Here is an 18,787-nt window from a genome sequence, read left to right as displayed (position 1 = left end):
TTTTCGAATATAATTTCTATAGTCCTTGAATAACACATACGTTTAACCTTTCCTATGACTCTTTTAGTTATCTTCTTGGAATGTTGTGTTTATATTCCAGTTTATTGTACAAACACATTTCAACGATCAAATATCATTAGCCATTCAATTATATCAGAAGTACATTGCTTCATCATCGTTAAGATAATAAGAAATTATTAGCACGAATAGATTGTTACATGAAATATACATATATTTCATATATATATATTCGTATATATTATTAATAATATAGAATATTTAGGTTGTTTTTACTTGTGAAAGTATAGATATTTTCTGAGATAATGTGATTAGTTCTCATAATGATAAGCTTTTCTTCTTAACTTAATCTTAAGAGAAAGTCGGATGATTCATGGGACATTTTTTGGTATCAATACATTATATGCAAGATCAGTTATTAATGGCTGTAACAATTGCAGATTGTAACTAAAGATTTTGACTGAAGAAATTGTAACTTACTTAAAAATTAAGTTTCGAATATATATAAGATAATTTTATGAGACAAAGTTGTTTTAGTCATTTTTTTCTTTCCTTTTATTGAAAGGATTAAATTCATGACATTCGAAATGAAATAAATGTGTGTTATACGACGGTTAAAGATACTCAAGAGAGGGCTTGATTACTCGAAGTAAAAAATTAAAAAAAAAAAAAAATTATACAAAATAAAAAATCGACTCATAAATAATTTCAGTATTCACATGCAACTTTTTCGTAGGATTTAGTAGGTGTGACACATCTGGTGGTTGAGTTATTTAAAACGGGTTATACGTGCGCACGCACGCACAAAGCTGCTGCCTGCTACCACATTACCCTCAAATGCACCGTAACAGGGCTGTGCCCGCTGCATTCACGCGGGCCGAAGGGTATTCGCCGTCGATCTGCGCATGCGCACCAGTGTCCTGCACTCTTGCCCATTGGCCTGCGCACGCGATCTTGTACGTTTGTCGGCTCTTTCTGCATTTCTTTCGCTGCTTCGAGGTTTGACTATTTCTCAGGAACGTATCGATTGTTATACATTTTACAAAATTCAAATTTTTATCTTTATTATCGTTTCAATAAAAATATCTGTATTCCCTTTGAATATTGATAAAGATAATCAATGTATTAATATTGTGATACACGAAAGATAATATTCGAAATGAAACAAATTTTTTTATAATTTTTTATTTTCATTTTATACGTGAAACATTATTTACGATAAATATTAATAATTAAGAATTATTTACAATTAGTTTTAAATACGAGTTTTAAATAACGAGTGCTTTATGGTTGATCCAATCTAAAGTAAATTGGTATATATTTCACGGATTAATCAAGAAATACAATTTGGCATGATTATGCCAATAATCCATGAGTAATTATCCGAAGAGATGTTTTCTACATTTTCCACATTTTTAAAATATATTTATATCAATAACTTTGACAAAATCATGGTCGTATACGATCACAGATCTCTAAAATAGTGTAAGAAAGAAAAACCCTCGTAAAGACATGGGGATATATGTTTTCCCATAGGCGGCCCTGACTTTCTTTAGTTACACTATGGACCGCTAGAGGACCACGATTCGTGGTTGGTTGGTTGGTTGGTTGGTCGTGCGAAGACTGGTTCGCATCAGTCTTACGCGTCCCTCATCGAAGGGTGCGCACCGCATTGGTATAATTGTGGAGTTCAGTGGTCTTCCCTCTTTTCCCCTTACCTTATACTTTGTCGATCTTTACGTAATAGACAAGAAGAGAAGAAGAAGAAGAAATACGCGGTACGTGGCGTGGCCATCCATCAAGGATAGCAACGTATATCCCAGAAAGTATAAAAAAAGAAAGGAAGCGACGCGCGTGACGTCTCGCGTGCGTCGCGTGGCCTTGTGTGTCGAGGCCACGTAACGTGAATCTCTTTGGTACCTTGATGGTGCTCTAGTGGTGCAGTGAGATTCGTTCTAGAGTCAGTTTGCAAGTGCGCGCGCGCGCGCGAACACACGACATACGTATAAACGTACGTATCCATACGAAGGGTGGACGAAGCTGTTCATCGTTCGTTTATTTTATTTTACATAGCGTTTAAGAGATATGTGTCGTTCCTTGTCGTCGTCGTCGTCGTCGTCGTCGTCGTCGTCGTCATCGTCGTTGTTGTCGTTCTATTGGTAATAAAAGCGATTGCGCTCATAACGCCTTCACTTGAAGATAGAGATATAGATAGAGATATATAGAGTGAGAGAGAGGTCTCAATTGTTGGCGCTGTGAGCGCCACTGCGCGGTGCTGTCGTGTATGCCGCCCGCCAAGTGTCTCTCGCGTTTCTCTCGTGCTGCGATCGGGAAAGTGTATGCCGTTGACTTACGTGTACGAAGTTATCGTCGCCGTCGTCTTCGCGCGATAATATATATAATAGAGAAAAAAATAAGATAAACGTATAGAAACAAGAAAAGGATAAAGGGAAAAGGGTAGCGCTCTTCTCGTGAAAGGTGAATTCGGCTTTAGTCTCTTTTGTTGCTCGGCAAATTTCGACACGCGACCGAAAGTTTCCGAGCAGCGCCACACGGTGGAGAGAGAGAGAAAATACGGCTCGGTGCAGAATAGAAAGAGAGAATAGGAAGAGTCAATCACCGATTGTGTTGAGTGAGAAACAAACAAAAAGAGAGAAAGAGAAGAACCAAAAACGGAAATCCCATAGGAAATTAAGCATTGTACGCTAGAGAAAGAGATAGAGAGAAAGAGGAAAGAGAGGAACTTTCGATACTCGTGATAAATGCGTAATCTATCCCCTCTATCCTTACTTCTCTTCGTCCTCGTATAGAACCGGAAGAGAGGGAGTGAGTGAGTGAGTGAGTGAGAGAGACAGAGACAGAGAGAGGAGTCGGCGCCGTGAAGAGGGAGTAGCCGATGTCGTGACTTAAATATCGATTTTGGCACGGACGAGCGCCGATAGCCCGTTTACATCGTACCCTTCCATCTCTTCGTTTATCATCTTTGTTACCGACAAGTTTTTAACGGACACGCGCGCGACGGTTTCTATTGCGACTGTAAGAAAAAAAGAGAAATACGAGAAAGGAATAAAATGACGCGCGATGTTCATCCCTATCGACACGAGCAACAGCGAAGAGCGTGACAACACACGAGACTAGAAAATAATTAATTTAAATTTTATCCTTTGATCGGTTTATCGTCAAAACACAATATAATATAAATATATGCATATATATAAATAACGCTATACGTAATATTTATAGTAATTTTAGTAATAATAATAATATCGCGTTCGCATTCATCGACGCGACTGAAAATGCAGCTTTCGTATCGTCACGTGCATTCGATCTACTACTACCTTAAGGAAAGCACGCAACGTGGTGTGCTTCACGGTGAAGAATCATCGAGTAACGAGGAGAGTACTACTTATATGTCTACGAGCAGCGTCGTCTTTTTGAAACTCGTCGAAGGACAAGTCCGTCTTTCTCGTTCGTCGTCCTAAGTTTCTTTTCTTAACAATAGAGGAGCACTCTTGTACCGACTGCTGCGGCGGTACGACAGTAGTACCACACACGGCGGCCATTGATTCTCTTCGACGAGTCTCGCGAAACGTCGTTGATCTTCGTTTGTTCGTCGAGTCGACGTTGTCGTCGTCGTCGTTGGAGTCGGTCGGTCGGTCGGTCGTTCTCGACCGATCTGAATAGAAACGCGAGTATTATAAACGAAAATTTAACGATAAAATCTCTCATCATAATTCGAAGTACGCGCGTTATTTGATGTTCACTGTGAGACTGCGAATGCATACATCGTTCTTCCGTCGATAAAAACGCGATATTATTTCGAGTGAACGCTTGCTTGCAACGGCAGCGCCGCCGGCAGCAGCAGCAGCAGCGGCGACGACAGCAAGCAACGTATCGCTAATAGCAGCAGCAGCAGCAGCAGCGATATTCATGTGTTCTTTTGGTGGCAGAAACGAGGCGCGTTATCATCCACACATTAATCCGTATATCTTCATCGAGATTAGGACAAGGAAAGATACGATAAGGAGGAATAGAAGCAGCCACGGAAAGAAGGATTTCGTGGTTTCGATGACGAACTTTCGAAGAGAATAATATAACTCTACACGACGGACGATCGGCGATCGTATCGTTCGTTGTCGTCGATAACAGAAAACGATGACGTCATGGTGCTCCATCGCCGATTGAAACGCCCGTGAATAACGAAGGTAGTGTTGGTTAAATATCGATATAATCTTTTTTACCCGAAGATCGTCATAATACGAGCCTACACGCACGCTCTGTCTTCTTTAGTAAAAAGAACAAAAAAAAAAAAAAATAAATAAATAAATAAATAAATAAAAAAAGATATCCTCGATCTTTGGAAAAGATAAACCCTAGCGTTTTGTCACGCATCTTCTTTCAATAACATATCTTTCGCTCACTCCTGTACACTTTTCTCTCTGTTTTATCAATTTTTCCCCCAATTAAATCCGACGTTACAATCGTCGAAAAACTTTAGACGAAAGTAAAAAAAAGCAAACAAACAAACAAAATCAATCACACGAGCGCGCGAGGATTTATCGGTCTTTAACCAACGATCTTGGACAAGGAACGTCGTTGAGGCCGGACAGGACCAACTACACGGCGACGGCGGCAAAGCTAGAACAACAACGACGACGAAAGGATCAACGATAGGAATAAAGAATGGTTTCGAGATATGGCGTCTCGAAGGAGGGCGCAGTGGACGTCGCCGTGGGAGTAGGACCTATGCATTGTCTAATAGGAGGGCCGCATCATCATCATCATTTATCGGCCCCTCATCCACAAAATCCTCAACCGGGTCATAATCACCACGTGCATCATGCCGCTCACCCGCCACCGCCATCGCCAAGTCCTCATTTGAATCACCAGCTGAGCCATCATCAATTGACCGTCAACATCAACCATCTCGGACATCAACTCGCTCAACATCAACAAGCCCCACCACAGTATCGTGTTGTTACAGCTAACACTAGTAAGTATCGAGGAGGGAGAAAATCCTTCAAAGTGAAGACAATGTGTAGATATATATATATATATATATATATATATAGATAGATAGATATAGATAGATAGATAAATAGATAAATAGATAGAATTAGTAGTTGATCGTGCATTGATCTCAACTTTGTCAAGTTGTAAACGTATGATGAAAAATGCGCTCCTCCTCCAGGTCGCTGACTTATTTCCTTTTACTCCTCAGAGATATTTTTTTTATAAATATGCTTACGAACTTATCACGAGTTATAGACAATAACGAATGCATCGCATCGATGAAGCTTTTCCGCCTGTTCCTTCCGGCATGTATATATATCCTTTTAATATCATCAAATCTTATGAAGGCAAAGAGTAATAATTACGATGAACTAATTTCACTTTTCCCGAAAATAGGACACCGAATTTTAATTCTACTTTTTAATAAATGATCGTGATGTGGTATATCAAAAAAAAGTCGTTTTTCAAAACACAATAGACAAGTCGTAGTACCGTGAACAATTTTTGTCTTCTCTACCGAGGAACTAAGTTAGTTAACGAGCGATAAAACGACGGTATTTCATCATGTTCACAAATGACAGACGACCTAACGGAATAAAGAACGGGCCATGGCCGCCACAGCAGTGTAATTAGGTTTCATCGTCGATTACGTTTAGAGATCATTGCCTTTAAATATGGTGGATTTTATTGACATATTAATATCGAATAGTTTCTCGATTTTATTCGAGCTATTGGTTCATTGTGATCTCTTGCTTCAAAATTGGATATAATTTGTCTCATCCATCTATTTTAATTTTATTAAAATTAATATAAATAATATATATACATAGGGAGGGAGGGAGGGAGGGAGGAAGGAAGGAAGGAGAGACTATGACTTTATAGTTAAACGATCGATAAATCTGCGACCGTTGCCTAAGCCAGGCCCAATCCAGACGTAGTGTTCCTTACCCCACCTACTTACCCGTGTGCTAGCTTGGCGTAACTTCCCCCACCTAAGGAATGTTCTCTCCTTGACGTTCGGCAGTGAGAACCAACCGTAGGAAGATGTAGTGGTGGGGATACGTGACAGTAGAAGTATCACGAGAGAATATCGTGGTAGGGATAAAGATACATATATCCCAGTTCGTGGTGTGAGACTAGGAGCAAACAGACATCGAGAAGTGTGGGAAAAAGACCATGCGATTAGACAATTTTCATCTCTTTATATACATCCTGCTAATAAATACATTACAGACACAGTCAATGATACATTTGACAATGAAATTTTTAACGATTGTATATTGCTAGAAAATTGTTTTTAATTTTGTATGATTTATTGAATTCAAATTTAGAAACTATAAATTACATATTTATCAGAATAATTGGGAATAGCCGGAAATTCTATTTTATTTTTGGATGACATTCGCATGAATTTATTTTCCTGTTATTTTGTAACATGCCTTGATTCAAACCATTTACATATATTCTTTCATATTCTTCCCTTTCGTTCTTCGCCTAATGATAAATGTGCATGTTCTATTTATGCTGGCTGATCTAGACGTTTCTTAAATGCTCCATCATGGACATGTTGTTTGTTGACCAATGGATGCACCTTGGTTTTCCATCTTGTTTTTGAAACATTTTGTTACTTCATTATTTCTCGTTTTGTTATATTTTCTATCGTTGAATTTTATATTCATATGTGGTTTTTAGGGAATTGATACATATCGTCTTATGATACTGTATTGTGATGGCATAGTCTCAAATATTTGATTTGTCTACTAATAGAGAACGAATGTATACCAAGCCTGAGTTATTTTCGGGTATGCGGAGGGGTAGTTAATCTGACCTGGTGACCTATCTGTTCAGGAGTCGTACAGCTTGCCTCTATTTGCAGGCACACTGATGGGCTCAGGTCGTGCAAGAATGATTTGTCCATTCAATGAATCAAGATAAAGAGATGTGCGTTTTTATGTGTCTTCAAAGTGTCAAATAATTTCAATAAGAGATTTTTACGTTTTTTACGTAGAGGAGTCAGTCATCATAGGTTCTTTCAATTTTAACCGTTTGCTCGAATCAAACTGCTACTATGTAATAAAGGAAAAAGTATCGCTTCAGACGAAACATTTTCATTTGTTCATTTATACAATAATAATTCAAGAAGCCAGTGTAAATTTGACACTAATGTTTATTAGTCACATTGTTAGATCAGATTCGTAATAACTTGATCTTCTATTCTCGAACCATGGATCATCACTTTCATTTGTTCAGATCATTGTATTCATCTATATGTTTCTAGAATATATTAATGGAAATGGAAAATATGAATTTTACAAAATTGGAATTGCGTCATAAGTGAACGGCCTTCGTATTTAACATCATGCCTCTAGCTTGATCTACAATGAGATAATATCTGTTTATCCTTCTTTCGAAAAATCTTTTTCTTTCTTTTTATTTTTATTTATTTATTTTTTTTCTTTTAAGAACTTATGAAGTTCATTTTAATATCGATATATCTTAGAAGTTCCGTATATATGTCAGAGGTTTTAAGCGCCCTCATGCGGAGCTTGAAACAATTCGAAATATAGGTCAATCGATAAAATGCTTTTCGCCTTGTGCCATCGTGAAGGTGCATTCAATCCTTTCCCTTTTGCATGATATGTCTCGTCAGAACAACGACCAACCCCCTTTCGTCGTTCATTGTTCATTGTTCATTGTTGAATACTTATCTCGGTAAATCGTACGATAAGAATCCTAACGTACGATGAGAGGATTAATTTCAAATTTAACTTATAGAAAGAAATAAATCACATTTGATTTTGCTTCCATGTCGTCCATAATACAGAGTATATCGTTTGCAAAAATTTTTATTGACAGTAAACATCTTTCGATTCAACTCTTATAATTTGTAGATATCTCATTATTAAATTGTATATAAATAAACGTAATCACATGAATTATATTTTAAAGAGTTTGAAATTACTCGCTTAAAGTGTACGGTCAGCAAGAGAGAAAAGTATACACTGTCCTTGTCTTCCGGTCAAACATTTGACATACTTTCGAAGCATCACAAACTTCTCTTCCTAGAGAGATCTCGAGCAAGATAAAACGAGTCGACCGAGTTGTCTAACTTTAAATGGATTCCAAGGATAAAATGAATATCCGTTTTGTAATAATTTAATTGTTTTACACATATAGATGTATATATGTGCATATATATATATATATAGGGAGAGAGGGAGGGAGGGGGAGAGAGAGAGAATTAAACGTATTGTACTATTTTACATAAAATATCAAATAGAGGATAACATTATCTTCATAGCAATATTGTCCAATTATAAAAATAATCGCATCAGATATTTTTTATGTTTGTCAAACATCTAACATAAAACGACAGAAGAAGCAAACAAGAATGACAACAATGTCGAAGATTAATTTAACCAACAATATCCAATTAGATGACTAAGGAGATGCATTTATACGGTTTTACGGTCGATATCACGTGGACGTCTACAAACCACGTGACTTTTTGGAATTAGCATAACGTTTACCTTCGATTAATTATATTTTTCCTTTCGTATAAGAATATTTTATTTATCTCGTGATTGTCTATAAATAACCGATAATGAAATGAAAGAAGTGATAGAGAAGTGGGGAGAGAGAAAGTGATTCTTCAAAAAGTGCGAAGTCACATAAGAATGTATACACACGGTGTATTTAGTATCAGTCAAAGAACTTTAGCAATTTTTAATAAGGGGATATCACGTTTCTTCGTTAATCTTTTAAAGGTTATCAAACTTTTTTTTATTTCTTTTTTTATTTTCATTTTTTTCATGAGAATCATTCGAAGATATTTTTTATTTCTTCTGTTTCATATTTTTTGTTCATATATTGTAACAATCGATGTTTTGCTTAAATTCCAATAGTTCTTTTTTCATTTGATATTGTTAATATTATAGTATCTTTTATTTCCTTTTATTTTTGAGGTAGATCGTAAGAGAAAAAGGGTTTGTTTTTGGTATTTTTGGCGGTGAAAAAATAGAGAATGGTCTTGGATAGTTACGCCCCTGATGTTCTCTCAGCGAAGTCTTTTGCGGCCTCGCCCCCCTTTCGCGGGCAATCAATGCATTCATGGAACTACAGATAGCAGCACCGCTCCGGTTCCTGCCCACATGTGCAAAGAAAGATGGCCGTCACCGAGGTCTGTCTGGTTGTTCCTTCCCTCGCGTACGTGCCACACTACTATCGTCTCGTGTAAGCGTGCGTTCTTAAAAAAGACGATTTGTAAAAGTTATTTGCCACGTTGTTTCGAAGTGATACAATCAAAAAAAAAAAAAAAAAAAAAAAAAAAAAAAAAAAAAAAAAAAGGGGCGAAACGCTTCGAAGAGGAGCATAGACGGTGAGAAAATAAGGAAAAGAGAAAGACAAGTTATCAAAAACGTCTGCTAATCTTTCTATCGTTTCTATTCTATATCTGCATGAAATCTTATCAATATTTTTTTTTTTTTTTTTTTTTTTTTTTTTTTTTTGTGTGTTTTTTCCGTTTCTTTATAAACGTATATATTGCTTTCGAGCAAAATAACTTTGGCCAAAATTTATATCCCAGCTTTTTCTTATTTTATTATTCAAAGATTTTTCATAAAAAATATCTGGCCCTAATTTTTTTCGCAATCACATTTTCCTTCCGTTTATTATTTCGTTTGTCTGTCTTTTTTGCTATTGACGTGATTGACGCGACATAACGTACAGTATCCTCGTGAACAATGACGAACTAAGTCTAGGAAAACACATGACGATGACGATGACGATGACGATGACGATGACGATGACGATGACGTTGACGTTGACGTTGACGTATCCAGAAATGTTACCTAGCATAATTGCTTTCACAAGTAACTAGTTTTATTACTTCAGCGACAGGTGCCTCGAGAAGTGAAAGATACATAGTCATTGTAGTTTTTTTTTTCTTTTTTCTTTTTTTCTTTTTTTCCCTTAATTTTTCCACACACACACACACATTCATTCGTTGAAAAATATGCTATAAAACATTTTACATGTGTTACTCTCTCGTTGGTAGAACAAAATACAGACGTTGAAATTAGTAAGAGTTTCTGCTTCGTCCATGTAATCGGATATTAACGACAGTGCTTCTGCGAGAAAGAATGAAAGTGGGAAGTTAATTGTATTTTTTTTTCTTATTATTTATTTTTGTTGTTATTGTTTATTATTATTATTATTATTATTATTATTATTGGTATTAGTATTAGTATGAACAAATTATCGACAGGAGAGTAATATTACCATATTTTATGTACGTGGAAAATCTTTGAGGTGAATTTTGTCATGCGTCTAAAATCAACACGTTTTTCAAACGTTTTACAATACTCATTTTCTTCTGTTCTTTCTTCTCTTCAAGCACAGTTTAATCGTCAAACGTGAAACCACTTCGTGGCTTACAACCTTGAAGCCATGTTGCGCAATATACAATCAAGTATCGCGGTGTGTAGTGTCTAGCAAGTCTAGTTGTTGCGTATGCACGGAATATGGCGAGAGCTCGTTCATCGGAAAAATTCGTTTTACATCGTCATCGCAGAATGATGATAGCTCGTTCATGTGGACACAATTTCTGAAATTGATGGTTTTTCGTGGCAAATTGTGTTTTAAACTTCGTATGCTCTTTTGATATTTTTATTTCTTTTTTCCTCAGTTTTCTTTTTCTTCTTTTCTTCATCGTTAATTCGAAACTTCTTCACATCGTGTTGTTTTATTCTTCACTTTCCATACGGTCATCTTCTATCACCTTTGTATATTATCATCATTCGTGACATGAAAGAAGAATTAGATGAATTTAGATGATTAGATCCAATGTATTAGAGGATTTTTCTGCAATGCTTCCTTGCAATTTTTGTAAAATGCTGTGCATCAATGTGATATTTTTTTATTGGATTGACATTAGGAGCCTGATTTATGTTGGTTGAAAATGACATTTTTTTTTTTAAATAACACTTTTTTTTACATGTCATTCTTTAAAATGTCGAAGTATGATTTAAATCTTTTAATATAAGTTTGAATTATTAATAATAATAATGAAAGTAATAGTAAAATAAAAATTCCATATGGAAGAATGTATCAATATTTCTGTGACATATTTCTTTTTGATTTTTCGTATATAAAACTATTTTTATAAAAAATATGTATTTGTTTTGTTCTAGGATCAGAATTTCATGTTCCAACTCAAAACTACGGCGCCCAGCCAGGGGGGCAGGTGGGCGGGGGAGGGGGGAGTGTAGGTGTACCCGGGGGTAGAGGACCTCCACCGCTTGGTGGCATACCAACGATAGGACAATCTACAGCAGGTATACCACCAGGAGGTCCAGCTGGTGGTCAAGCTCCTCCACAAGCACAAGCACCCGGTGTACAAACTCAGCAGAACCAAGGTCCGGCACCAACAACGACACCTCCAGTTCATACTCCCTCACCTCAGGAAATGGGAAAACAACCACATCTACAAGCACATGTATAATTTATATTGAAAGTTGATTAAAAATATATAGATCATCAATTAAACATCAATACATCACAATAAATTGAATATATTTTTTAGAGTTATTATCCAGCTGCTCCGAGGCCACAGCAACCAAGAAATCTAAATCATAGAGGTGGGCAAGGGGGTAGTGGAAATCAAGTAGTAGGCATGCCAGGGGTAGGTGGAGGTGGCGGGCAACCACCTGTCATGTATACGACTGGCTTGACAGGTCAACCAGGGACAGTATTTGTCCCTAGTCATGTTGCTGGAATTCCAACTGGCCCTCATCAACAATCTGTATATCATATGAATAATCAGCTTATTCAAGTAAATATGAATTACTATTTATTATTTTTTTAATAAGAAAGTAACTTGAATTATATTTTGTGTTATGTATGATCATTTAAAGAATTTATATCAGATTTATAATAAGCAAATTAAATTAATAATTGTTTAACGTGTTGTTACAGTTCTCCAGTGCACCTCAACGACATCAAGCTCAAAATCAATCTTTTTATCCCCCATATCAACCGCATGCCCTTTTAACACAAAATATTTATCCATACCAGCCTGGTCCAACACCTCAACCTGGCTGTAAGTATTACGAAACATTATCATTAGTGTAAATTTAAAGACATCAATAATAATCTATTTACCCCTTATTACAGTTTTTTATACATCGCCCACTGCACCATTGAGTTTAAATAGGTCAAGCGCAACCGCTGTTAGTGGTGGGGCTCAACATGTTGGAGGAGCGCTAGGTGGTGCCCAAGGAGCTACAATGGTACCACAAGGTACTCTTCAACAACCTACGCAACAACCTCAGCCTCTACCCCAAATAGGTACGTTTATTTAAGAAAATAAACAGAAAAAGGGGTGTGTATATTTGTGTAACCTAAAAAAAATACATATTAAAATTTAAATATGACATTGAAATTCAATTTTGAAATTTTTCATAGAAGTTCACAAAATTAAATAAAACAGAAAATTAAGAAGGTAATAAAATTATGTAAACATCGAATGTCATAAAATGTCATTAAATTGAACGAAAAATTTCCGAAACATTTGATTTTTAAACTCTAGTAAATATACTATATTACTAATGATATATACCCTTGAACATAAAATACTAGAAAGTTGGTTTATTATGGTTTTAACAATAGGAAAGTTACTTTAGGGTTGCGATTATAAAGGTCCGGTCCAAAAATATACCTGCACAGTCAGGTAGAATATGAGTAATTCAAACATAACTTGGTAAGAGCATCTTGAAATTTTGTCAGTTCGTTAGAAGCTAGTGGTAAAAGAAGACGTCTTATTCCGTTTGTGATTGAATTTAAAAGTGTTTGAACGTTAAATTATTTCCGAACGATGTTTGTTGTGAGTGGAATATACAGACTTTATAATGGTAAACCTTTATAATACGTTATCGATATATAAAATATATTTTTCAAAATTATTTCGTATATACAACGAATGAAATATACATAATTATATTTCAAGTACATAAGAACAATGCTGTTACCTGTTTAAGAATATAAATTATTATATCTAAAGTCTGTAAAGAACAATGCAATTATTAACGTTAAGTTTTTACATTAGTAGTATTTATTATCATAGGTATCCTGTTGATCGGAATTTTTTTTTATTTGTAGAATAGGTAACATATATGTGTAATTTCTTAGAAAATCATACTACTATGGATTCTTGATCCAAAAGTTAGATTTTATTTATATTTCGTTTATAAGAATGTGTATATATAGTGCAATAAGATAAACTGTATAGAATACATTTCCTAAACAACAGTAAAAGTGCTTTGTCAGGAATATATTGACTTATTGTGATATTCCTAACAAATGGATTATTCTGGACATTAATCGCAAAGAGTTAAATATTCGAATACTTCATGGTATTTTTTACTTAGTCTTTATATTTTGAGTAATTTGAGATTAAGTGATCATGTCTCAACAAAAATATATAAATTTGTTTACTTAAGTTGTATAGCTGTTTATGGTTCACTAATTTCTAAAATGATCTTATGAAAATCTGTTAGTATTGTGTTATATACATACGCTTTTTTTATATATCTACTTAAGACATAAAACAATTAACTCAAAAATGTTACTCAGTTCGAATACTTAAATTAGTAATATTGTTCATTCTTATAATATAAGAAAATTATAATATTACGTTTTTTGTTGTTACGATTATTCGAAATCACATTGTTTGTATATAAGAATGTAATTAATGTATTATACATATAGTAATTTATAATTGTGCGTTATAGTATCATGAAAAATAAATCAGAAGTTAAATAAAAAATTTCAGCGAGATTGCATTAAAATAAATATATGTAGGAAATTTATAAATTAATAAGACGTGTTAATTTTTATCTTTTTTCAGATGTGTATTCGGGTTATAATGGCGGAGGTGCAACAGGAGCAAGTAGTTCAATTAGATCCAGAAGGCCAAGAGGAGAAAAGGCCATAACAGATATCGTTAATCCTAGTACGGGTAAAAATATTAGTCATGAAATCTACGACGATGATGCAACTGTCGAAAGTACAGAATCTAGTAATCGTGAAACACCTCAATTACAGGTGCGTTTATATTTCAATTACTTACCATAAGTAATTGGCTAAAGAAACAAAGTGAATTCTCTGTATTAATTATCATGAAATCTTAATAAAGAATAATGATTTTTTAGCCAATTGCTCGTGTTATATTTACGTTTATACCCGAGCCATGATTTGATCTCTAAAATTCTTACAAATTTACTTCATTTTTTTTGCCTAATGACTTTGCATATGGAAAAGTAATGAATTTTCAATAGTGAGGATTAAAATATCATTAATGATTATGAATAAAATTTGTACAGAATTCAGTAGAGTAAAATAATAAAACAAAAAGCTTTTACTTTTTCTTTATATTCCGCACGTATGTTTTATTTAATTGATTGCATATAAACATGGCAGAAAGGTAGAAGACGTAGAATAATATCTTGCACGTTTATTTGTTTCTTTTGTCGGTGATTTCTGTTCAAGTGGTAACAGTATGATTTGAGTTTGGGAAGAGTTTTTGGTTGTCTATTGCATAATTTTTAGCTTGTACTACGTCTCAGCCGTCTATCACGCAGATTTGGTGATTGTTACAGAATAGTAGCGGTGCAGAGGTGGTGGCCGATTTTGCGGCACGCGTTGCTAAAGCCGCAACCGAGAGTTCGGATTCCGGCTCACCGGTGCCGGCCGTTACCGCACCAGAAACTTTCGTGTCACAAATCACGACACCAAGTTTATCGAATATTCAAACAAATTCTAACGATATAAACAGTCAGTGCAACAACAACAACGGTTTGGCCACACCGACGCAAAATATAAGCAAGGTGCACGCGTTGTGTAGTCAAACGTTAGATACTTCTAATAACGTTACTCAAATTGAAATAATTCCTACTTCGTCGGCACCATGTCCAGCGCCATCGGCCGCACCCTCATCCGTTTCATCCTCTACGCCTTTGGCTATTGTTTCCTCGTCTACTTCCATTTCCTCTCCTTCTTGCGCGACTAAATCGGCAGTGGAATCTAAACCATTGCAACTTCTCGCAAAAGAATTTCATCCTAGAGGAGAGAAAAAGACTGTAAGCAGCAGCGAGGAAACTGTAGCCGTAGTCAATGTTGATACTATTCCTATACAGCCTGTCACTACGTTGGCTACTGCTACTGCTACGCCCGTAGTCGAACAAGAAACAAAGAATACCACAAGTCCTTCCTCGGTTAATGTTCAGACGCCATCGGCGCCGCCGCAACATCATCAACAACAACAACACCACCACCACCATCAGCAGCAGCAACAACAACAACAACAACAACAACAACAACAACACCACCACCACCACCAGCAACAACTACCACCGCCAACACATCAATTACAACAACATTCTGCCCCGAATGTGACTGTACCAGAGGTCAGCAAATCGTCCTCTACTCCACCCAGTGTTAATCCTACTCTTGTGAGAGAACCATTTTCCAATCTTTCGAGCAAAACAACGTCGTCGAATTCTCCACCAAGAAGGAAATCTCAATCGCATCATGGCCAATCTAGTAACCCTATCACCGAGCAGCTGTCTTCAAATACCAGGGAGCAAAAGGATAAAAAGAGAGAGAAGAGCGTTAGTTCTAGAGGTGCGACTCCAGCACCAGCACATAATCAACCTGATCATCATCATCATCATCATCATCATCAAAAAACGAATGGTGATGCTAGTGGAGATAAAACGGAGCAGGAGCCTATTGTGGTTGCCAGGAACGAACTTTTACAACATAAACAAAATGATGGTGAGTTTTTATTTTTAACTTGATCATATTTTATCATTTCTTTAATAATTATTAATAATCATATATTTAATAATTATTACCAGCAGTAGACTATTCCAAAATTACTATCAAAAATATATCAATATTAATAATTATGTTTGTGAAGATCGTTTACGAACAGATCAATATGGCATACAACTCACACCATTCATATAACAAACACGACAGCATATTTATTATTGCAGTACATATAATATGATTTTTTCGTTATTTAAATTTCGAAGTAGGTTGTTGTATTTTCGAATAATATAAAAGTAATTTTCGTGAAATTTAACGTGGAATTAGTTTGGTTTATGGCTTCAAATTCTCTCTATCGTTTCAATGTGAACGGGCTTTGTACTAAAAGATTTTGCGGATTCGGCGTTATGCGCTGTTCCAAGCATATCAACTATTCGCCATCTGTTGGCAAGGTAGTTTCCTCGAGTGAATTATGTACATGTCCGTGGTCGTCGTTGTCGTCGTTGTCGTCGTATTGCAAGGTAGAAGAGTGAAAGTGGAATCGAACGGGAAGGAAAGAGAGAAGTAGAAAAAAATGTGAAAAATATTTAGAGAGATATAGAGAGAAAATATGTTCGTTTAGAGAAGGTGAATAGATAGTAGAAGTGGGTGTAATATGGGTTAATGACTTGTAAGTTTTTGAAATATGTGAGAGGAAAATTCAATGAACTTAACCTAAAAATCATGCGCCCGTCTTTAGTCCTTTGATACCGGTCGCGTGTACAGTTCGAAGGGGTAGTGAACTGCGTCGACATTAATAAAAAGAGAACGTTCTTCAACTTGTGCTGCACCGTGTTATTTCGCCTAACAATGAATATTTTAGAAATTTTCATAAGAATTTAATGTACGAATAACAATTTATATTTACGTTTATCGAGAAAAAAGATTTTTTTTTTTTGAATGATGAATATTGATATCACGTTTAATGTCTGAAAATATGTTCATCGTGACGTAGTGAATATTCTAATTAAAAGAATCATGTTTTTTTGTTCGTGTGCATCGTGTACTATAAATACAATGGCGAAAGTATACACATGATTAATTCTTCGTCAACCGTATGGTTGGTTAATCATCGAAAGATGTTTTATTTGTCTCTCGTATATTTCATTGTAAAATTTCTTTGGAATGTATTATCGTACCGCATTTTTCATAATTAAACAAAAGTTTTTCGTATAAAAACTTGATTTCCATATTAGTACTGAATATAGTGGTGGTTCTATTTTAATCAAAATGGGAAACAAAAAGAAAGGTGAGTTTTTAACATTATTTCATACATTTTCAGAAATTTTTTTCAAATAAATAATGCAAGAAACATTTGTATATTCTAGTTCGAATCGATTAAATTTAAATAAATTTTACATTTTTGCTAATTAAAGAGTACATAAAAAGGACAATCATTGTTAATACGGTAAATGATAATAATTTAAAATACAAAAGTCGTTAGCAAACATATTACGAGTAGTGTTCGATATATTTATTGATCGTTTTTGTTTCTTTTGATTTGGAAATGTCTCAAGGAATTATTTCTCTTGAAATATTATACATAGGATTTCCCGCGCACACGTTTTCGTAAGAAAACTAGTATAATTTAAAATCTGTTAATACAACGCGACACAAAGAGATATGAGAATGACTAGACTGGTTGGTCGCTGCGAAACTGGTTGACGACGAATTACGAGAACGCGCGGAACTTCCCGAATATGGCCGATAGGTAGAGTGTTGCTACGTTCGGTCGCTGGAGGGAGACGTTGGTGATTTGCTCTTCGAGCAGGCGTCGAGTTCTTCCAGTAGCCGGCACGTGCTGTACCAGTCGGGTACGTTTCGTCTCGTTCTCCTGTTTCCTCTTCCTTTTTTTCCTTCTCCTTGTCCTCCTGTATCCATTTGTCCGTCCATTTGCTCGTTTATACATATACTCATTTTTCATTTTTAACTCGTAATATTTTCCAAGTTTTTTCTTAGCAAGTTTTTGAACGGATTTCTACTTAAATTTGGAACTGGTCTTTACGTACTTCTATGTATTAAGAAATTTAACAATTGTACATATTTTTTTAATTTTTTGTGTTCTTTAATTTAATCACCGACTAGCGCCCTTTACACGCTTCTCACATTTTTTCTTATATTTTTTGTTTTTTATTATTTTATTTTTTATTCCTTTTATGTATATTTATACAAATTTGAACAAATCTTTCAATCCTTTCTTTTAATCCTTGGAGAGAGAAAAGTGCGTTTATTGTACTTAACACGTGTCGTATTCGTCGTACTTTTTAATACGAAGTAATTCAAAGCGGATGTGACGACATCAACGACGACAGAACAACCAGGCAAATTTCCGTCTTTACTCGAAATGTATGTACATATATATACACACCTATAATTTACTGTCTGAATATGCATATACGTATACATCTGTTTATATTAAAATATATTTCTTCGGTTACTAGGCACACGTTGCTTTAATATATTACTCGTACGATCAAACCTAACCAAAAATGTCGCATCGACAACGTGGACCCGACATTTTGTTCTCGCCATGCCTTTTACTCGAAAGTACAGTGTGACGGTAGATGGTTAGCGAAACATATGCTCATTATAAAGGATTATACAAAAGAAAAAAGATCGTTATGTTTAATGATGTTATCGAATAGATTACAGAAAAATCGTGTTGAAAAATTTTTGATTATAAAATTGTTTATATACGAGATCACGAGCGCAATTAAAACAACATGGCCGTTCGAATATGGATCTCATAGGTTTGATTGGAATGATAGGTTTAATCGTTCGTCTTTTTTTCTTTTTTTTTTTGAACTATCAATTTATATTTTGAATAGTAGAATAAATAAAGAATTATTATGATAGATAATATATTTTTTTTAATTAAAATGTATAT

General features: G+C 35.2%; 1 protein-coding gene and 1 long non-coding RNA gene across 4 annotated transcripts in view; one reads left to right on the top strand and one right to left on the bottom strand.

Moving 5' to 3' along the window:
• Nucleotides 1-18,787, top strand: part of LOC124957682 (eukaryotic translation initiation factor 4 gamma 3-like) — a 37,592-nt gene that overhangs the window by 6,312 nt on the left and 12,493 nt on the right. The window contains exons 1-8 of one of the 3 annotated variants that reach the window (XM_047514834.1): nt 1,609-2,029; nt 3,969-5,011; nt 11,223-11,527; nt 11,615-11,863; nt 12,007-12,130; nt 12,205-12,378; nt 13,937-14,133; nt 14,688-15,864. In XM_047514834.1, the coding sequence (XP_047370790.1) occupies nt 4,702-5,011; nt 11,223-11,527; nt 11,615-11,863; nt 12,007-12,130; nt 12,205-12,378; nt 13,937-14,133; nt 14,688-15,864 (2,536 nt within the window). In that variant the 5' untranslated portion in view covers nt 1,609-2,029; nt 3,969-4,701. Of the gene's footprint in view, nt 1-1,608; nt 2,030-3,968; nt 5,012-10,515; nt 10,680-11,222; nt 11,528-11,614; nt 11,864-12,006; nt 12,131-12,204; nt 12,379-13,936; nt 14,134-14,687; nt 15,865-18,787 lie in introns of those variants that run through there. The other 2 variants (XM_047514835.1, XM_047514836.1) reach the window with 2 other exon arrangements.
• On the bottom strand, nt 6,005-10,898 carry LOC124957690. Its single transcript, XR_007103719.1, has 3 exons — nt 10,312-10,898; nt 10,065-10,160; nt 6,005-9,277 (listed from the first exon to the last, which is right to left on the bottom strand). It is a non-coding gene; the product is annotated as an uncharacterized LOC124957690 (long non-coding RNA).

Source organism: Vespa velutina, chromosome 2 (genome assembly GCF_912470025.1).
Source record: "Vespa velutina chromosome 2, iVesVel2.1, whole genome shotgun sequence".
Classification (NCBI taxonomy): domain Eukaryota; kingdom Metazoa; phylum Arthropoda; class Insecta; order Hymenoptera; family Vespidae; genus Vespa; species Vespa velutina.
The sequence above is the reverse complement of the archived record's forward strand: the minus strand, read 5'-3'. Positions and strand labels throughout refer to the sequence as shown.